Genomic DNA, 22294 nt, shown 5'->3' with positions numbered 1-22294 from the left:
CCTCTTGCTAAGTGCACGTGCCCCATACAGATCCCCCCAATGGTGTCGCCTTGCTCAGCTGATCCCTGCTAGTGAGGGGGCCTCACCACCTCCCTGGGTTTCCTGTTGGACTTTTTGGACAACTGTGATCCTTAAAATTATGCCTTGATATTGCATAAAGATCTTCTCCGTGCTTTCCATGTAATCTTTTGTCACGTACCAGGCCGACAAAAATGTGAAGATCTCTACAGGGCCTTGAGGTTTAAGAACTTGGGTTAAATGCTGGAAGTTTGCATGAAAAGGGCTCTCTCATGTTTTCTCCTTGCAGTAACCGCGAGACAGGCGTGATGTTCCCCATTTTACAGACCAGGAGGAAGGATCTCAGAGTCAGGTGACTAAGTGCAAGATCACACAGCGAGCACAGCAGAAATGTAAAACTCGCCGTGGAAACTCCAGCCTCTTTCTGCTTTCCACACATGCCCCTGCCTCTGATTCCTGTTTGCTTTATTTGCATTAAATTTCCCTTTTTTGCAAGGTGGATGTCCTGTTTCTAGGACAACCCAATGTGGGACAGGTTCTGGGAAACCTCTTTTTGATCACATTGCTTCTTGGTTATTAGTTAGCTGCACTAACGTGGTTAAAAGAATTCAAACCTTCCTAAAATTAGCTTCTTGATGTCTCCCCTGCTCCCCAAATTCCCTCTCTAAAGCAATGCTTTCCTTTAATTGTTCCCCTAATTTTAATATCTCCCAGTCCTTATCTTTCCAAGTCAGTTTTTAAAATTCCCCATTTGTCTTTCTCTTTTGATTTGTATTGCTTTATTGTAATACTGAAATAAAGATCGCTTTAGTACAGTAAACCCCATACAGTACTGAACTGTAAAAAAAAAAAAAATCTGCTGCCAGGACCCCTCTTCTGGGAGGTGTTTCCTATAACCAGGCACAAATATTGCAGCCAGAGCCACGACTTTCAACGCCCTGGACGCTTTGGCCTAATTCTCTGCTCAGCACTCCAGGGACTGCCGCACCTCCCTGCCTTTTCCCTGGGCCTTGTACGCGAGGAATTGTCCCTCTGCTGTTGGGAGGGACACAGTCTCCCTGCAGCCTAGGCCAGGGGTCATTTCAGCTGGTCTGCCTGAGGACCGAGTGGTGGCCACTGCTTGTTGAAACGCAGAACCTTCCTGTTGCACGGTGACGGCACCCACATGAAGCAGAAACCCGTCATCCCTATTCTTTTCAGCCTTTCATAACTGGAATAAGCAATTACACCAAGGTCATTTTGACCTTGGCATCAAATAATAGCTGCAGGTGCTCGTGGAAATGGTTTGAAGGTATATTCTTTCTATGCCGACAGAGGGAAGTGAGGAGGGTGTTAAGAGAATTTTAGGATATCTCTCCTTGTTTCTCTCTGCCTAACTCCAACGTAAGTCCCACCCCTGTAAGGTTTTCTTGTCTGTGTGGGGTTTTTCCCAGTTGCCCAGAGTCTGTGCGTATCTGGGCAGTTACTCTAAGCAGGAACTTTAATACTTTGTATTATTACTATTCCTGATAAACTACATCAAACCTTTTAAACACTCTAGCAATGGGATAGAGCAAGGTCTAAGAGCATTCTGCAGAGCACCAGGCTTGTGCTGGAGATGAGATTCTATCTCTCTGAGCTCATAAAATAGAAGGGGAGCCGACATTCAGGGCTGTTGGGTTCCCATAAATCCGTGGAGCTGTGAAGGGGATGCTGATCTACATTAGGGGCCCCTGTTTATCTTGATGTCCCAGGAAGCGTAACTCTGGCCACTGCAGAGAGCGAGCTGGAATGGATGTCTCCTCCTCACACCAGATTGGCTCGAGTCTTATATCACTTTATATTATTAAAAGGAAGGGCATAAAAAGGCAGGGTGGCGCATCTATTTCAGTCTGCTGCTTAGGTACCGCTCAGAAAATCTCAAACAGATATTTTTTCCCTCCATGAGCATTTGAGGGGTTTTAAAATTCTAGCACTTTGAGATGTTTATCACTCTTTTGGGATTTTATTAGACATTCTTGTAGATGCTGCATGTTACCACGGTAATATCATAAATAACATCTAAACAGGGTCCTTGGGAAGAGATAAGCAGACATTAGACTGATGACCAGTTTATGAAAACTGTTGGCGTAGATAATTAAAACCCGTTGAGAGTGCCGGCAGTTGTGAGATGTGCATTAAAATGCAAATGCTCTTTTGATTAATTAGAAAATCAACTACAGTGTTGTGTATGCCAGGGGTTGAGAATTTTAAGTTTGAGAATAATTATATTTTCTCACTTTGAAAACTATTATTTACTTCAAGGACAGGACTGTTTGTTACTACCACAGATGGAAAAGTGACTTGTCATCTGCCAGACTTTTCCAGACTCATGTTATTAACCCTCCAACATTGACTTGGTGGCCCCACCCAACAGCCCAGCTTCTCAGCGACTTTTCATTGTCATCTCTTCCAGCCCATCTCAGTCACCTCCTGCCACGATTACACCTTCGATTTTATTATCAGCAGGACAGCATCTCCTCCGATACCCCACATGGTATCTTCTTTGCTCTCGGCTCACTTACAGCACAATTGTAATTGTACTGATTACGTAGATCCTTCTGTCCATGAACGTGTGCATCTCTATTTAATCCAGTGTTTTATTCTTTATATACAAGGAAATATTACTTGGCTATAAAAAAGAATGAAATCTTGCCCTGGCCGGGTGGCTCAGTTGTTTAGAGCATCGTCCTGTACACCAAAAATGATAAAGGGAATCATTTGACTTTGGATGGTAAACACACAATATACAGCTGATGTATTATAGAATTGTACACTTGACACCTGGCAGGGAAGATATCATGATCACGAATTGTACACTTGAAATCTATATAATTTTGTTAACCAATGGCACCCCAATAAATTTAATTTTAAAAAGGGAATCCTTAGAGGAAAGCCTGATTCAGCTCTTCCTTTCTGTGTGTTGTCAACTAATGAAAATAGAAGGAACGATAGAATTAAAAAACTATTATTTGTGGTGGGAAGAGACTAGACTTCAGATGGTGAGCCCGCAACATCTGTATACTTCAGAGTATACAGATGTCATATTATAAAGTTGCAGACCTGAAACTTATATAATGTTATCAACCAATGTTATCCCAATAAATTTAATTTTAAAACTGCCACTTGGCAACAATCACAGTAAAATTGATTCAGGCAAGAATTCTCTAAAACTGGTAGGCGAAAGTGTGCTGCAGAGGCAGGGTATTTGCATAGTCTCAAAATATATCTCTAGAAAATACTTTTTAGTTACAACAGGAAGGTCATGACTTTATAGTGAAGATACCTGCTGGACGGCACCTTAATCAAGGGACTAAAGTAAACACCCAGAGTAATGTGGCAAATCAAAACCAGGTACCTCCCAGTAGAACACCACGAGAAGGACCCAGCGTCACCTCCATGTTACTCCTGCCAAAAATGCATAAGCTGGATCATGAAGAAATGTTAGGCCCACGTTGAGGGGCATCCTGCTAAAGAGCTGGCCTGTGATCTTCAAAAACAGCAAGGTTATGGAAAACCCTGTGCCGTCACTACTGGTCATGCCTCCTTGGACGTACCACAAGGTCATAGCACGAAATTTGTGCTGGGAAATAGAGCAGAACCATCGAGCTGTGGAACACACCTCCTTCCCCAAAGCAGCAGGAACACAGGCCCTGGGGTGACTATGGTGATGACCGTGCATTTTCACAAAGGTTTTGGTTGAAAACTTGGATTGAGAAGTGTTGTGGGATATCGGAGAGCAGAAGGGCAGAAATGAGTTGATTTAAAAGATTTCCCGGGGGATGGTTCCCAAGGTATTTTCAGTGCAGATGGGATAACGTTTGAAGATGAACAGTGGAGCTCAAAATTGCTCAAAAGTTAGCTGGCTGTTAATAAGAGGGTTAGAACTTGGATGAAGAAATGCATGGGCTGGGCTGGGGCTCTGGAGTGCCGGGACAAAGCAGAAAGAGAGAGAACTTTCCAGAAAAGGGGGTCAGGATGAAGGAGAGTTGTTGGAACCCTTGGAGTGGTTATCTGAGGACCTTGCCGCTTGGTTGTGGTGCGGTGAGCTTGGGTTGGGTTTGCATTCATTTTCTGCCACTAACCAGATGCTGGTCCCTGGGAAATGACTCATCTCTTCCTAATCTCCTACCTGTATGTGACTAGGTGGTGGTGCTGAAAGGAGTGCACCTTTCCAGTGCAATACTCCAAAGGCAAAAAGCACATATCACTCCCAGGGCCTTAAGGGCACACCCAATGGGAGTGAGAAATTTCCTAAGAGTCTCGTGTATATCTTAAAGTACAGGGGTGCGCAAAAGTAGGTTACAGCAGTCAGTACACAAAACACAAGAGTCTATTCTTGTATTATAATTTATAAATTATTGTATTATTGTCCATATGAACAACTATAAAACCTACTTCTGCCCACCCTGTATATGAAAATTTCCCTCTGTACCATATTTGGAGCAGTGAGGCCCTTCAATAAATGTTAACTTTCTTCCTTGGCCCAAGAGTGTCATCCCATTGGTTGGCCATAGGGTCCAAAATGCCCTAGTATTCTCAGGGGTCCTGGTGAAAGCCACAGAAAACAAATGAAGTGTGTCAGATGGGCTTATTAACATCCATTAATATGTTACTGGGGATTGAGTTGTGTGTGTGTGTTTTATTGGGAATTGATGAAAAATGGACCTGCTAAAAGTTGAGGTGGGTAATGGAATAAAAGCAGAAGTTTGGGGCAATAGAGCAGAAGTGAAGGGTCTCAGCCTTGGAGCCGGGCCTTGAGTGTAGATTCGTGGGCGGGAGGGTAATAGAAAGTGCGTGGTGACATAAACCTACTTGAACTTACCACGGGGGGAAATAATAAAACTGTTGAAAATTAGACCTGTCAGAAAAGGAAACAGCGGCTACAAAGTAATGTGAGACAGAAGATGTGCCCCCATGTGACCTAAGATGTAAAACTCAAAAAAAAAATTTTATGAAAATAGAAAACAAAAACAAAACAAAAAAATGAAGAGAGCTTTGTTATAGCTCAGCTATTAATTATATGTTGTTGTGTTTCTTGAAACACTTTTTTCTACCTCGTGTGTTATTTTATAGCACCCTAGCTATAGCTATTTTAGCAGTGGCTGGTCCTGCCCCCACCTCCCTCCCTGCGCACACCGACATACCTGGTTTTATTTGCAGTCTCTTAACATTAGGAGATAAGCTGAGATTTATTTGAGAGGCAGCTAAAACCAGGCACTTGCAGAGAGGAATAAGCTGAGAGGGTAAAGGGAGGGCAACCAAGTACCCTGAAGGGTTGCAGGGATTGTAATGGGGGCCATCCGAAGGGCAGCTGGGTACCTTATGGGTAAGAACTCAGATTTCTCCTGGGAACTCAGCCCTGTGCCCGTGGGTGACCTCAGTGAACACGGTACACAAAGCAGCGAGATGAAGGCGGCTGCTGCTCTTACCTGGAGGAAGCCTTTCGTCTCAGAAATCCTGCTGGACTCGTGGATTTAGCCAGTTATCTCCTGGGCCAGAGAAGCAAGGATTGCCATCCACAGTCAGCGCACGTCGACTTCTGGGAATGTGGGAGAAAGGTTCTGAAGTGTGGAAGACCCACGAGTGAGAGGAGAGTCCGGAGGGAGGGAGAGACCTGGGCAGGGGGGGGAAACTGGGGAAGTCCAACCTCAGCAGTGTTTGTTGGCCATTAAAGAATTAAACTCTCCTCTGTGAGGCAAGCAGTGTGGAAGCCCTGATTTGATGTCCTTGCAGTTTAACCATTTAGAAAACTGGACAGTACAGCTCTTGGGGCTGGGACCCACATTATCTCGGAGAATATTGGGGGGGGGGGCTTTGCACTTAGGCAGACAACACAGATGCATCTGAGACATATGCCAAAATGATACTGTTCTCGGCCCAGAAATTGCCCTAAAGCAACCTCCAGCCTGATCCCACTGCCTGCAGACTCAGAGGGACAGGCCAGGATGCACTTGGTAGGGGCAGGATGGATGGTCAGGCAGCTCAGGACCTTGACCTAAAGAGAGAGGACCAGGAAAGGCGAGAGCAGGGGATGACAGATGTGTATGCAAAATGGCTTTGTAAACTGGAAAGCCACCTGTCAGTAGGCGCCAGTTATCGCTGTCCCTGCGCACTCAACCTTGGCGAGAAAGTAGAACCCAAGTCTCTCGTGAGTGGAGGGATTGAAGGAGGGTTGCTCCAGGAAGAATGAAAGCCATGCTGTAAAAACTAATATGAATGGAGCTACTTTAAGATTCTGAGCTGTCATCCCAGAGAAACTACCTGGCACCTCTCACCCCTCGAACCTTGAGACACTGGACATAATAACCTTTGGACTGAGCCTAAAGCACCAGTGTATCCCAAACAACTGTTGGGAAAGATAACAAGGAAGCAGATGCTATGACCACCCGACTGGTGACTGGTGGACTGAAAATTAAAAGCATCTGCACCTATAGGAATTCCTTTCTTCTGTTGATGTAATTGTCCCCCTTCCCGGCCACATAAATAATCCCCCTCGCCTTGGTCTGCTACTCGGAACACTCTGGATTTCTGCCTGAGTCAGTGCTCCCAGCATAGCTGCTCTTTGGATCTCAAATAAATGCGTGTGGCCTCTTGGGTTCACCTTTTGTTTTCAGGTTAATGATGTTTACTTCTCTTCCTGATTCCATCATTTTCTCACAATTTGTTTTGTGGCTTAGGAGTTTGTGAAGTGGTTTTCTTTGCTTTTGAGGGAGTGACAAATGTGTCTGGTAGGAAGGTATGAAGGCTTGAAGAGCAACTGCTATTAACATCTAAGCCAGAGGAAGATTTATGACTAGCGACTGAGCCCAGCTTGCCTTCAGCTCCAGACCACAGTCACCCGCAGTCTCCCTGTAGAAAGTAACTGCTCTGTGGCTCAGGGTGGGGCTGTGAGCCGAGATCCATACTCTCCACTGGGCTCCACAAAGCAGTGTTTTTCTAGTGCTCTGCCGGTGTGTGGAAATAGCTGTGCCGTGCACATGGTTTGTGATGGGCTTTTACCTGAGTCTTTGCATAAGAAGGTTGATAAAATAGAGTTTGGAAGGTGGTGGTCATAACAGGGGCCAGAAAATGCTATGGAGCCACTCTGGGTTTCATTTTTCATCAGCAACAATGGATCTGGTAGTGAACTTCTTCTTGACTGCTTTTTTTTATAAAGATTTTTTTTTTAAATTGATTTTTAGAGAGAGGGGAAGAGAGAGGGAGAGACAGAGAGAAACATTGATGTGAGAGCGAAACATCCATCAGCCGCCTCCTGCACGCCCCCTGCTGGGGATCAAGCCTGCAACGCAGGCATGTGCCCTGACTGGGAATCGAACCGGCAGCCTTTCGGTGCACCGGATGGCACCCAACCAACTGAGCCAACACTGGCCAGGGCTTGGCCGCTTTTGATTAGAACAAGGGAGAGTAAACTTATCTGGAAGTCTTGCTACAGAGGTTTGAATTATTTAAGAGGCTCTCACATATTTGGGGGGCAGTTTGAAGCCTGTGTTGAGAAATAAGCATGAAGGTCTTAGGCATTTTCACCCAAGAGCAGCCCCTCTCTGGCTGTGATGAAAGTCCTGGCCTCCTAGAGGAGCCTCGTGGGATTTGAAAAGCTGTCAGATCTTGCGCTGCCCAAACCAGAAGCTGCCTCTTACTGTGCTTGCTCTTCTCTGCTTCCTCCCCGCAGTCCCAGCAGAAGTGCATCGTGATCTTCGCCCTGGTCTGCTGCTTCGCCATCCTCGTGGCGTTGATCTTCTCGGCCGTGGACATCACGGGGGAAGACGAGGATGGGCTCTCGGAAGAGAACTGTCAGAATAAATGCCGGTAAGGAGGTGACAGGCGAGAACTCCCGCTGAGGGGGCGGGCGAGAAAGCCGGGGGAGCCAGGCCGTGGAGAGGAAAGTGTCATCGCCACGCGGGGTCAGGATTCACCTTGGGTCACGCAGAGGCTGGGCTCCGAGTCCGCTGACACCCTTACTGTTAGACCGAGGTAGTCAAAGTGGGTAACGATTTAATGCGCTTTACAGTTTGGGCGGATTCTGTACAGAGGGATGGCCCACAAGATGACACTTTGCACGAGCCTGCATTCCTGGAGGCCTCTGCTCTGCGTGCGAGGTTTCCGTCTGTTCCGTGCTGGCTAAAAGTGAGGCCCCCGAATGGACAGGGTGCCCTGTGCTAGTTGTTACGTCCAGGGGAAGTTAGAAAAGCACCATCTCAGAGAACCATCTCATGCCAACTTAAAATTAGGGGTTAAATAAATAAGCATGTTAGTGAGGGCGCACGGACTCCTCACTCCAACCCAGTGGAGCGCACAGGTTTTGCTATCAATCTAGAAATGACAACGGTCTTGTGTCTCTGTGGTTCCATTAAATAATGCCTCCCTGGGGTCATTCCTGATGATGGGAAAGCCACCAAAGCATGGTGTATCCCATAAATCTCCTCACCCTGCTTGTCACCCAGCTGCTACTGGTCTTTGAGGTCATGGGGAAGGTGTAGAAAACTACCGAGAGGGGGACCGATAGATAAGTGGTCTGTTTTTCTATACATGTTGCTGCAAAGCTGAAGTCAGACCACAGAATTACAATAGTTATTATGAGTTATTGCTTATAATGAATTTTAATTATAATTTTTCCCTGTGGAAAGCATCAGTCTAAGTGCCTCTCCCTTCTAGCTTAAAATCAACAACCTGGTCATGTGTGTGTGAGTTTTTATACCCTGACTGTTTTGCCTCAAGGGTTGAATGCTTGGCACACACAAAAAAATTGTCTGGAAAAGGCAGTTGAAGTTTGTGTTCTTTGTAGCTTATGATGCATTAGAGTCTAGTTACCAGGCAGCTGTATTATATACAGAACAAAGGATACAGGTGAGAAATCAGTGTATATTTTAGATTTTTTTCCTTCATGTTCAAAGGGTGCCCCTCAGTATGTTTACTTCCCAGGCTGAATTTGAGGGGAAGATTGTGTCGGGATCACAGGAAAGCAGTCGAACAACAGCGATTGTCACCCTCTTCTCCCTGGAAGCTCCAGACACTCTGTGGACAAGGCCAGTGGCTCGCTCAGGGGAATGGCTTTGCCCTCAATCTCACCTCACCCTATAATGAAGGCTGCTGGGTACTTTGAACTTTATAAAGGTCAAACTGTAATAACTTCCTTAAGACAAAACACCCTTGTCTCTTAACACACATTCCCAGCTATAAATGGTAGTTTTCAGCCAAAAAGAGGGAACCTTCGAATTATGTCTCTTTTACTTGGGGGAAGCTATAATTTAATGTTTACTCTGAACTCATGCTACTGGAATTTGGGCCTGGTTACGTCTTTTGGCTTAATTGGTAACTCAAGTGATGGCTCAACACAGCTCCCGCCTCCTTCCAGCACATATCCTTCAATGACCAGCCATTCTCCTGCTTCCTCTCCCCTGGGTAGCTGGAATCGCGACCTGGTGACTAGGTGCCATCGGTGCGTGCAGCCGTCTTTTTCTAGAATCTCAGCCCCTCCAGGTCTTTCTGTCTCCTCCAGCCTCTTCCCCTGCGTCCTGTGTTTCTGTTCTGCATTCTCAGCCTTGCGATAGGCACTTCTTGGATGCCTGCCCTCATCCCGACGACCCTCTGCTTGTTGGGCAGCTGTGAGTCCTGGTACCCCAATCAGGTGCCAGTCTCTAGTGGGATGACCCATTGTTCCACTGTCTTCACTCAATCATTCTCATTTTGACTTGATGACATTTTCTGACCTCGCCCACTCCCTCATCATTACAGACGTCGGGTTCTAACTTCCAGGACTCTCTGCCACCTTCCTTTGTGCCTGGCTAACATACCTCCCAAGCAGCAGTCCCATCCCTTGCCATTGTCCTTAGTAACTCTAAAATGTACTTCCCAACACCCTAGGCTTTGTGTTTTTAACCACCTCAAGTCAATACATTTACTACCTTTGCACCTGCCAGCAAATTCCTCCGCTTCCAGGTCAGCCCAATTCAGGGAATGACCAAGGGCTTTGACATCAGAATGATCTGGATTCCTATCTGCGTCCTACGACTTAACGATCTGTAAATGTGGGCAAGGCAGTAATTTAATTATTTCATGCAGCACCTACTTGCAGAGCACCAAAGGACTAAAAGAAGAGTTAACAATAGCCGGGGAAACAGCCATGGCCGTACTCTGTGGTCAGAACCACAGAACCACATAGAATGCCAGAGGGCTAGGGGAATCACCTGGCATCGCAAAAAGAGGAAACCTGGCCTTGGACTCAGCTCTGCCCCTGCTGGGTTATGCAGACTATTTTAGTTTCATTTCCCTTAAAAATGGTAGATTTTTTTTAAAAAAATCTATCTCACCAGGTTTTATGAGGCTCCTCTAGTAAGTTGTAGAAACCTACAACAAAGCATAAAGAGACTCCTAACAAGCAATATATAAATATTAACCCTCTCCCTGAAGTCAGAAGTCCTCTCTTCACAGCTAACTTTCTGTTCCTCCCACTTCCTCGCTTATCCCGAGTCTACCCTGTCTCCTGATTTTAGTTAGTGGAGTAAACAAGGGCCAACCACATGAGAACAAACAGTGTATGTATTCAGAGCTCACTATCACAAGGCAGGCAGACACTGTCACCTGCGTATGGCAGAGACTCAGAGGCAGGCAGAGCAGTGGGGAACCTTTACAGTAGCAAGAAGGGAAGGTTCAGGTGAGCTCTGATCGGAGGCTGTTGGCTGGGGAAGCTGGAGGCCGGCCAGCAAGCAGTGTGGCATCCTGTGCGATGGGCTGGGAGTGTGTATTTGACTCTTTGGGAAGTGGAGACAAAAATTAGGGAAGCTGGCACTCATTAGTCAAGTCCTGGCCATTTGGTGGTAGAAGTTCTTGTTCAGCCCTCTAGATTGTGACTAGAGATAGCTGCCTGACCTGCTACAAGCCTGACTTAGAGCAGGCTGGCTCTCTGGGCTGGTTATTGTAGATAAGAGGTTGGCTTCCTGGGAAGGTTGCCGTAGTTTGTGGGTCAGAGTCCTATTTTATATATACAAGGTCTGGCCACTGTCCATTTGCATTTTCAGTCTTCCAGTTTCCGGATCCTCCTCCTGTAGTACCAACCCCTTCTGATTTAATTTTAAATGTTTTCATTCTCTTGTTATCCATTTGCTAGCCCATGATGCTTCTTCCTGCAGCATCCCAAAGCCTTCACTTGCCTCCTTGGATCTTTTATATATATGTCTTTATTGATTTTTGAGAGAGAGAGGGATATGGAGAGAAACTTTGATCGGCTGCCTCCTGCACCCCCCTACTGGGGATTGAGCCTGCAGCCCAGGCATGTGCCCTGTCCCAGAATCGAACAGGCGACCTTTTCAATGCATGGGGCTATGCTCAACCAACTGAGACATCAGCCAGGGGGCCTCCTTGGATCTTTTGCTTCAGCCATGCTGCCAGTTGGTAAACTGGTTGACTCCTGGCTCCACCCACCCCTCTGTCCTCAGAGCAGCCTGACCATTGCTCCAATCCCTCAGCAGCCTGCAGAGTAGAGTGCATTTCTCTGTTGTTAAGTCTTAGGTTCTTCCAGGCAGGGATGCCCCCTGGTAAAAGAGGGGAGCCGATTTGGGGATGCACCCCACTGAGCACACTGGCACCCAGGTAGACCAGAAGGGAAAACCACCGCCCTGCAGGTGTTCTCGAGCACGCCAGTCCCAGCTCAGCCTCTGTGCAGATTTCCAGCCCTTCCCCATTCCTTTCCTGGCACTGACTTCCCCAGACTCTACCTCGAGGTGGCATTAGTGAGAGCACATGCTGCTCAGCCTCCAGTTACCCTTCACTTGGCTCCCATAGTTTTCTGTTCATGCTTTTCTCCTACTGGCGTCATTTTCATAAAGAGCGTTGTCTGCTCAGTTCAACCTTTGCTGAGGTCTCACTACTTTGAAGTTGCAGTTAAACTCCCCCTGGGTTTGTAGCTCTTCTCACTCCTGAGAGCTAAAAGAATATAAACTCTGTCAACGGCTTCTCCCTGTTTTGACAGTCTCTTCTCAAGATCTCCTGTCTAGTGCTCTCTTTCCTAAATATATTGTTTAATTCATCTTTGCTACTTCAAGTTGCACTGTCAACTCAGTGTTTCCCCAACTCTTGTATGTCTTTCTAAAAATATGTATCTCCCTATAAAAATATCCTATTTATAATTTTTCTGTCTGACTTATTTTATTTTCCCTCCCTCTTTTATCACTTTGCTGCTGTAAAACTGAACTAATAGAAGAATAATGAAATCCTCAGTGATCATAATTTCCACATGAATCTGTAAGATAAAAACTGCTCTAAACTTAGCCTCCCAAGTGCCTTTAACCACCCTCAATTGTGATGCCCAGAAACAAGGTCCCCTGACCTCAGTAAATGACCTTGACCTACTTCTTCGTTGCTTTGTACTGAATTTCTGTAGCCTTCCCATCATTTCCCAGTGGGTTTTAATTGCTGATTCAGTCCCTACAAATATAAACCTCCATGTCACTTGACTACCTGAGGGGATGAAAGGCAAATTTTCTACTTTCTCCTAGGAAATTGCATCTCGGTGGGCTCCGGGGCATCACTGGAGTTAAGAATGGCCTACTCGACCAGCTTAGATCGCGTACGTGCCAGGGCCAGACTGTGTGATGACTTACTAGCGCCCCTGGTCGTCATTTTATACCATTCTTGCAAGAGGTGACTGTGAACTGTGAGGTTTCCCACGTGCCACATCCCCGGGGACCTATAGAAACGCTGGAACTTACCTCCAGGTGCAGAAGGCCTGCTCACAGCGGGACATCCGCCCTTCCAGAGGGGAGGCGTCCTGTTTGTATTCTGCACCCACGTCTGTCTCACCTGTCCTGGAGCGATCCCACGTCACTTGTTTTGGATTATTTCTCACCTGCTCACTGGAGCTGCTCTGGCCCCACCTTGAATTTCCTTGCTCTGAGACATGGTGCGATCTGGTTCCTTTTATAGAGAATTCTACTAAAAACCTAAGTCCCAAGGGTGTCATTAGATCGTCCCCCAAGGGCTTAGGGGATAGATACAATGACACCAGGGGAGAAGCTCTTTTAATTACGTTTGTGATTGAGCAAGATTTCCCCTGCTACTTTCTCTCCCTTCCTTTCACATTATAGACGTAAGAACTCGGACCGTAGGGCCACCTCACCTGGGTCGGAATCCGACTTGACCACTTGGGAGATGGAAGATCTTGGGCAAGTTTCTTGATTTTAATGGGCCACATTTTTTCTCATCTGTCTGATGAAAACAGTTACGGCATCTTACTTGAAATGTGTCCATCTGTAAGGACAAACTATGTTAATGCAAGTCCCTTTCATACAGTAGCGTCTGTCATGTCATAGGTGATCAAGTCACATTGGCGGCTGTTCTTCCTAGGAAGGGACAGAAGCTCACTGCCGGGGTTTGCAGCCCCCTTTTACGTTTTGTCTGACTTTGCTCCAAAATGAAGAATCGCCTTCCCATCGTTTTCTTAAACTACGGGTTTTCCCTTTTATCCACGTTAACTTTGCTTTATCTCGACAAACCCAGCGATATCTTTAAATCAGACTGTTGCTCCCAACTTTAGAAGACTCCATTGGGTTTTGTCTTCATGTTTGATCCCTGAGGGCTCTTTGGACCATCTAAAGAGAAAGAGAAACTTTCATCTGCACCCTCAGCCCCGGGGGAACAGCTGGAACTACTAAGAGATTTCCAGTGTACTAAACGACAGTGATGGTGAAAGGTAGAATGAAGGCAGAAACTGGCCCTGGAGCTTTTGTCTGACATCCTGTCCCAGGTTCTCCATTTGAACACACAGCGAACCTGTTTCCTTCATGTCAGCACATTTCACCATTGAGTCAAGTAACATTCAGATTTCCTGAATTATGAGAGATTCGATTAGCTTGGTACCCTGAAAGTATTGTCTATATTCCCCTAGCTAAAATCTCACAGGTTACTTTAAAAATAATCTCTTATCTTTAGCATTTAATGTTTAAAAGAGGAAATTTGAGAGATTGTGACACTCCCTAATGGTCTATAATTACCACTTTCGGAAGCAGCAGCAGCTAATTATTTCGAACTATTAATTTTAATGAAACTTATATGATTAACGGTGTTGACATTTCCTGTCGCCAGGCTTGTTCTCTAAAAAGATCATTTGAACGTGGTATATATTTTTCAAAAAGTTCACTGAACCCTTATGGGCTGATGTGATCATAAGCCATAGCTGATGATCACAAATAGTGTTGGGGACAGAAAGCACAGATGTGCTTTGCACTGAGAGCCTGTTTCAGCCGTCTTTGCTGGAAGGACCTCACGTAGTGACAGCAAAGAGCCCACAGCTAACCTGAGGCAAGAGGGACATTGACCAAGGGAGTGTAGAGGGGAAAAAAAGCCTAAGCGGATGAGCCGGGTAGATAACTCTTATATTTTGCTTATAGACCTATAGTTACAAAAACTTTGTCCTAAGAACTTTGAGTTGAAGTAATTCCATCGTTACAAAGACTGCATTGAGAAAAGCAAAGCTTTTTACAGAATCCACTGGAACTGAGCTTCCAAAGCTGTGGAAGTTTGGGATTTAGAACAGCTTGCAGATTTGGAGCACAGCGTTTAAGAATGAATGGGGTCATGCTTCAGAGGAAAGACTTGGAGCCGTGGGTCTGAAGGCCATGGCCACGAGCAAAACAATATTCTGCAATCAAACCTCAGCTGTCAATCCGAAGCTAGTTCTCAGACATTACTCACACTTGGGGTAGCCTTATGCGTGTAGAGGACTGAACTTGGGTTCAGAAGACCTGGGTGTGGTCCTGTTTCTGTCCCTTCCAACAGAGTAAGCCACCTAAATGAAGACTCAGCGTTGCCATTTTTAAATTGATGTCAACTCTCCTAACATGCTGTTGTAAAATGAAAATACAGTCGCATGTCGCATAATGACGCTTCTGCCAACAAGGACCACATACACAGGGATGGTCCCATACGATTGTGACGGAGCTGAAATGGTCCTATTACCTAGTGATGTCCTGACGTCAAAGCACAACGCAGTGCTCCCGTGTCTGAGGTGACGCTGGTGTAAATCAACCCACTGCTCTGCCTGTCGTATAAAAGTACAGCACATACAGTTATGTGCGGGACAGAATACTTGATCATGATAATAAACTCTGCCACTAGTTTATGTATTAATTATACTTTTAATTGCTGTTGTAGAGTGTACTCTTTCTATTTATTAGGAAAATAGTTTGCTGTAGACAGTACACTGTGTTACTCAGGCAGCAGCCTCGTAGAGCTCGTGTTTACCACGTCTCTTGATTGCATCATTTTTCTCCTGTGCTGATTTAATCTCTTGTTGTTTTGTTCATCACGGCCCCTAAACATCCAAAGTCCACGGCTAATGTTGGCAGTAAGAGGCCACATTGAGTGATTGACCTGGAAAGGAAAGGAAAAGTGATTAAGGACCATGAGGGTGGAAAATCAGTGATGGGCATTACATATCTTATATATATCTTGCCAACATTATATATTATCACATTGTTTATCTTTGCCAATCTGATAATGAAAAAAGTGGTATTTTATTGTGTGTGTGTTTTTAATTATGAGTAAGGTTGAAATCTTTACCCATGTTAATGAGCCATGTCTACTTTTTTGTCTGTAGCTTGGCTGTTCATGGCCTTTGTATAACATAGGAAAAGCATGGCTTGATAGAGCACCAGTAAACATTGTAAAGTATCTGAGAGCAATAAAATAAGCATTATAATCATAGTAACACAATAAATGACATCACACAGAGCAGATCTGTTTTATTAGAGAGGTATAATGAGATCTTTGTGCCTCTCCTTTCCATTGAATTAGAAACATCAAGTTGTGGGAGTTATTCACAGGTGATTATTAGTGTGTTTTACTTTTACAGAACATGGAAAATTGATTATCTGTGCATCTATAAGGTGAGCTTCCACTGTAATCTTTTTGCATCAATAATTGTGGCATTTACTGCATAACATGAGCCAAGCTTGTCCTGTATTATAAATGAAGTACTTTATTCTGAGCACTCTTTTGGAAACACTGCAGGCTGAGATATTTAGTTATCTGGCTATTATGCAGATGCGTTCTTGTCTTGGGCATATTTCTCAGCGATGCTATTTACTTGTAACTGAGGGTAGAGTTGGCTATTGTATTTTCATTTGAGTATCACATTACCCTGGCAGCCAGTTCGTACCCATTAAGGGACTTGGGACTAGATTTCCAGGTGGTGGTAGGCTGTGGCCCATCGTGAATGACCATTTTTACACATTATTTGGTTTTATCATTAAGTCTGTCACTTCTCACATATGTACAATATGCCAACTACTATACAAGGTACCTAATATTATCTCACTGATTTATTTTTATTTATTTATTTACTTATTTAATTATCGTAACTTTATTTTTATTGTTGACACTATTACAGATGTACCCCTTTTCCTGCCCTTTGCCCACCTCCGCCCGGCCCCCGCTCCCCCCTTCCCTGTGTCCGTGGGTTATGCACAAATGTTCTTCGGCTAATCCGCCTTCTTTCATCCAGTCCCCCCGCCCCACTCCCCTGACGGCTGTCAGTCTGTTCCCTGTATCCATGCCTCTGTTTCTATTCTGTTCATTAGATATCATAAAGCAGATACTATTTTTATTGTACAGATGAAATGATAGATTCAAAATCATTAAATAATCTATACACCCCTACTAAGGGGTCAAGCTGGGTTCAGATCCAGTCTCACTGACTCTTATTTTTATGCTCCGAGGGCCAAGCCAGGGCTGCCCGCTGCAGAGAGGAGCCATGCGTGACAGTCCCACAGTGTCAACACCCTGCGCCCCTCCGTGGGGCCGGTGAGCTCCCGTCACTGTTTGCCCGGGGCTCAGCTTGCCATCGGTCTCTGCCTCCGTACTTTGCCCTGTTTCATCCAACGCCAAGAGCATCTTCCATCACTAGGCTTCAGCTATTGGTGCAGACCCCCTTCCTTTCCTGCTGGGATGGGCTGGAAATGTGTCGTTTGAGATTTATGACAATAGACTCTCTTGTGTCCGGCAATGAGCTGCAGGAAGACTTAACCATTCGGAAGCTCCGCAGCCCTCACAGAGGTGGTTCACATATGGATTGGGACTGTGCCCCCATCCACAGCTCTGGGCTTCTCTCTAGATTCCCGCAACTCAAACCCCTAACCAGACCCTGATCCTCTCCTGACCCCCCCCCCCCGGGAGACCCTAGCCCCGAGGTCTCTGGGTGCTGCCCCAGGACCCAGCACGTGCATCCCCCAGAGGAGGGGCACTTTTCCGTGACCATGTTGCTGACGTTGAAACTTCCCTATTGATCTCACTCATCAAAAAAATAAATCTGTTTCTGAGTTCTGCAAAGCCTTAAGATATAAATGCTCGCACTGCACTTTTTAACCTAAAATTCATCCGAGTGGCAGGAGATTGTTTTCTACACGAAGCAGTGACTTTCTTTGGACCCGAGGAAGCTGTTTTGCCTTGTTCTGCATGAAGGTCTGAGATGCATGGGAGTCTTGCATGTCAGCTGCCTGCCGTGCCCGGCATCCCCCCGTTACCAAAGGGCATCGTGGGCCCTGCAAGCACCACGCTTTCCCCCGCTCAGTGCTTTGCTCCCTGTTGCTCCCTTCCCTGGCCCCAGTTTCCCCTCTTCCCTCCATCTCTCAGGTGTCACCTGAGGCCACCACCCTCCTGCAGGAGCTTTGCTCTGGTCACCTGGGTCCCTTTGACCTTAGCACTCTGGGTGCTACTATAGCACCCAGAGCCGACCGTTCTTATAGAACTTGTTATCTACTGTGGACACCAAGTATTAGTGTTCCCAGAAATTTAACCACTCTCCACAAGGGGGCTAATTTTATAAAATTAGCGTCTTGGACTCATTGAAAATTCCCATTAGATGCGTGAACTGGAAACACTTCTAAGTTTAACTCGGATCATAATGTTGAGCTGAGCTACTTTATACAAAGGCTTTTGTGAATTCGATCGTCTTTCCTTTTATATTATTATTTTTTTTTAAAGTTAAGAGCCATAGGTAAAAGAGGGACTTTCTGGAGTTCCAAAAGTATCACCGCCAAATGTCGTGCGTCTCTCTAAATGTTCTTAGGTGGATGAGTACTGAGTTTGGTCTTGGTTCAGGATAGAAAATTAATGCAAGCTCAGTCAAGGGGCATTTTTAAAAAATCGAAGCCACTCTCAATTTATGTGTGAATCAACCTAGCCTGCGAGTGTGGTGTTAAAAGTTAATTGTATTGCTTCCTGTCTACTGTGTGTCCATTTTCTGGTTGAGGCATTTATCATTATGGTCCTAGAGGTCTCAAGTTTTATTCTCTCTTGGGAGTCACAGGGTATTAAAAGACCCCCTTCAGCCTGGCTGGTGTGGCTCAGCGGTTGAGCGTTGACCTAGGATCCAGGAGATCGCGGTTCGATTCCCGGTCAGGGCACATGCCCGGGTTTCAAGCTCCATCCCCATTCGGGGGCCTGCAGGAGGCAGCCGATCAATGACTCTCTCATCATTGATGTTTCTCTCCCTCTCTCTTCCTCTCTCTGAAATCAATACAAACATTGAAATACTCCCATGGAGCCTCATGGGCAGAAACTGGTGGCTTACTGGCCATCAAGTGGAGAGGACACTTCCAAGCATCTCTTTTTCGCGAGAACTATTTCGTACAAAGAGTTGACCAAGGTCATCTAGAGAAGCCTGTGTCCTCTGCCGAATCAAAATGATCATTTACTACAAAAACAGCACCCACCCCTAACGGATTCTTCCTTAGTTAGTTAGTAATGACCGACTACCCAGTTCATCTTTCCGCCTTGATCGGGTTTCTAACATCATAGAAAGCATTCTTCTCTGGAGTGCAAACATTTTGGGATGAAAGAATTAGCTCTGGGAAAGTTCAAGTTCAAGTTCCAAGTGCGCTGAGCTCCGTGTACCAGTTCACACCAATCACACTGCGTGCTAGGACTCAGTACGTTGTGTTTTTAAGAACGATGGTCCTTTTGCCTCCTATCAAGTTTGAAATGAGCACATCTGCGAACACTTTCTAGGAGTCCACATATTTGAAATGCCCTGTGTTGTGTTATAATTCTGTTAACTCCTTTTAAAACTGTTAACAAATGCTGAGGGATCGTTAGGACACTGTGCGGTTCAAGTCCTAACTCAAAGCATTACGTACAGCTCACTGCGTTTCAAGTTTGAAACAATAGACACTGAAGGAGTCTGTCGCATTGTCAAAGGCACACTCACTCACACACAACCACTTATAAATCAAATGAACTATGTGCAGTCAATTTAAAAAAAAAAAAACTTGTATAAAAGGTGGGAAGAGATATCTAATAACCAAAAGAGAATATAAGTAAATGCCTTTAAAAAAAAAAAAAAAGTGCAAAATTTCAAGCAGAGGATGGCTATACTTTTTAGTTTTGTGTTTTTTCAAGCCAGAAGAAGGGCTGTAAATAAACAGCGTCTTCTCACGCTTTGGTGAGGCTGAGAGAAGTCAGGCATTCACGCACAGACCAAATGGCATGGCTGCCAAGTTGGAAACGAGGGCCGTGCTGGAACCCTAAGGGTTTCCACTGCCCTCCCCCTGGGGGGAAGAACAGTTTTTAGCTACCACATTCCTATCTTCGGTTTGCAGGTATTTAGCAGATAGCTTTGGCTTTCAGAAGGTAGCAAAAGTCCTTTCCAGCAAACACCTGTAAAAGCAGGTCATGAACAACATGGGTAATTTGATTTCTGATCAGAAATACTGTGTGACTGTAACATAATAAGACCTTCTGGCATAGACTTCACTCTCAAGGTAATTTCAGGAGTTCCCGGTAAGCCCTGAGAGCTGCAGGACTGGCAGGGAAGGGGTGACGCTCCCCACAGTGCTAGGGGTGTGTTGAATTCTGCAGATTGGTCTCTGTTTCTCTGGTTACTCCAAGGCACACAAGCCTTGGGTCCGGTGTAAGAAACATTTAAGTTACAGCAAGGGATGGGCTCCACGGAGAACCAGTTGCCAGCGGGAAAGGGTTCAAGTGTATTATTATTTTTTAAACCCCATGCAGGCTGAGCCATCCTCCTGTATGGGGTCAGCCCACAGGCCGTGACCTGGAAGCTCATTCAGAACATAGAGAAGATTGAAAAGTGATAAACTAAAGTATTTTCTCGTTTCAGTGAGGACATAGGAGGGCTCCCTCGTCCTGTGCGGTGTTTTCTAGCTTTATGCTCTATAAATATTTCATCGCCACTAAGCGTGTGCTCCACAAATTCATTTACTTTGTTTTTGGCAAAGGGTGATCTGAGTTGCTTTGGCCCAGCATGCAAATGAGCTTTTTAATGGAAATGTAGTACATGTACTGCCTTTGATCATGGTAATGAGAGCGTCTTGCCTTTGACTCACCTGATCTCCCATTCTTTGGATTTAGCCCTGTGTGCAGTTGGCTCCCATTTGCCTAATGGAGCGGTGGGGGCGCATCCACAAATGCATCTTCAGTAAATTGCTTTTTTGAGACGGGGAGGGTGGAACTGAAATGGATCGTGTTCCTTTCTCTCTCTGTCAAATTTTATTTTTCATATGCACCGGGTGAGAGAAAGGTTTTCATGCTGAAATGCAAGGATCCGACTCTGCAGGGATGTACTTACTCTTTGTTGGAAATAGAATGATCTCACGGTATCTGCCTCGAACACACTGCAGTTGTTAGCTTTCCTTCTTTATGTCATGTCCTCTGTGGCTTTCCTGCTTCTTCATCTGCTTCTGACCATCTGGGAAGCCTCTGGCCCTGTGTGCAGAGCCCATTGAAATACTGTAGCTCCCACTATGAAACTTCACTGCGGTTAGCACCGATGACATGGCCTGTGCCACCTAAAGTAACGTTATTGGAACCACAGGACACAGAGGTTATCATTTTCTAGTTAAACCCTAAATTCTGTTTAAAAAACAAACAATAAAAACAAGAAACTCCTTTTCCTTGACCACTTCCCATTTCCCTATGGCAGGCGTCCCCCAGGCCCCCAAGGAGTTCGGGTAAACTAAAATGACAAGACACCTTGCCAACAGAGCGTGAGGGCCATCTGGCCGGGGAGCTCTCTTTCTTTCTGCCCCTCAGCACACTCGTTTGGGAACTGGCCCAAGAGTGTCCAGCTCCTGGCAGTGCCCTCTGGCAGCATTTGGCAGGTGTGAGAGCCTGAAAAAAAACAAACTGCTTCTCAAAAGGACACCGTGGCCTTCCAGGCCCCAGCATCGTAAAAGGACTCGTTCCATGTGGATCGCCTCCCCGGGCTCCTTTTTCATCTACGCAAAGGAGCGTATGGAAACCCAGGCGTCTGGTCGCCACCCTTCCCCTGCTCACATTTTCTTTTACAGCCCAGGGCACGTTCTTTTGCCCGACTTAGCGTCACTGTTATATTCCCTTTGATGATTTCTTTCTCCTTAGGCAAGCCACTTTTCAAAATATTCTGGCACCCCATTCCCAGGCCCTTCCCTTTCAAGCTAAAGATGAAAAGCATCAGTCAAAGCAAGCTTTGTAGTATTTTCTTGACCAGGTACCCAGGACCTCAGTCCCACTATCGATCCTTACCCAGAGGCATCGAAAAGTAAGTGGGAAGCGATTTGCCATCGGCCCTCCATCGACCGGGATGGCGCAAGAGCAGGTGGTCAGGCTCCTGGCCCTTACTCCTCTCCATGGTGCATTTTTTTGGCTAGTACTCAGGATGCACTTTTCGCAGAAATATCTCATGTTCACCCCAGAATAGAGAAAGGAGTTTGTTTTCAACACGGAACACAGCCAAGTTGTGTGTTTTTTTTTAAATGAGATTCTTAGCTATGGACCTGTTTTGTTTAACTAGCCCTGACATAGTTCATAATATCACCAGAAGCAGAGCTAACAGAGAACGTGGTTCTTGCTTTATGAGATTGACACGTGAACAAGGCATAAAAATTTTTAAAAGAAAATCAGAGTTCATTCTCAGATGAGAGAGCCGACTTCAGTTTGAGCTTCTCTTTATCATTGTGCCATAAGAGAAGTAGGGTGGACTTGCAATATTCTGGAGGAGAAGATTGGACATGTTCTTGAGTATTTCCCAATTGTAGGTTCTTTATAAAAATAAAGTTTGTGTGTTACCTGAAGGTTAATAATTGCATTTCTAAGCAGAAATAAATATGTCATGGAAGGAGAGACACTGAATTTGAGAAGAAGCTGAAAAGTCACCTCATCCAAGGTCTTCCCATTACAAGAGACCCTTGTCCCCAGTCGTGACGAAAAGGCAGGAATGTCTGCTTGGTCACCTCCAGGGACAGACACACTGGGCCCTGAGGCGGCC

At 45.5% G+C, this 22294-nt stretch overlaps 1 protein-coding gene across 1 annotated transcript in view; it reads left to right on the top strand.

Moving 5' to 3' along the window:
* PLD5 (phospholipase D family member 5) overlaps nucleotides 1-22294 on the top strand; it is a 143752-nt gene that overhangs the window by 55862 nt on the left and 65596 nt on the right. The window contains exon 2 of the mRNA XM_087828989.1: nucleotides 7709-7845. Coding sequence (XP_087685115.1) covers nucleotides 7709-7845 — 137 coding nt within the window. The remainder of the gene's footprint in view (nucleotides 1-7708; nucleotides 7846-22294) is intronic.

The sequence above is a fragment of the Miniopterus natalensis genome, chromosome 21, assembly GCF_054644295.1.
Source record: "Miniopterus natalensis isolate mMinNat1 chromosome 21, mMinNat1.hap1, whole genome shotgun sequence".
In the NCBI taxonomy this organism is placed as follows: Eukaryota; Metazoa; Chordata; class Mammalia; order Chiroptera; family Miniopteridae; genus Miniopterus; species Miniopterus natalensis.
The sequence above is the reverse complement of the archived record's forward strand: the minus strand, read 5'-3'. Positions and strand labels throughout refer to the sequence as shown.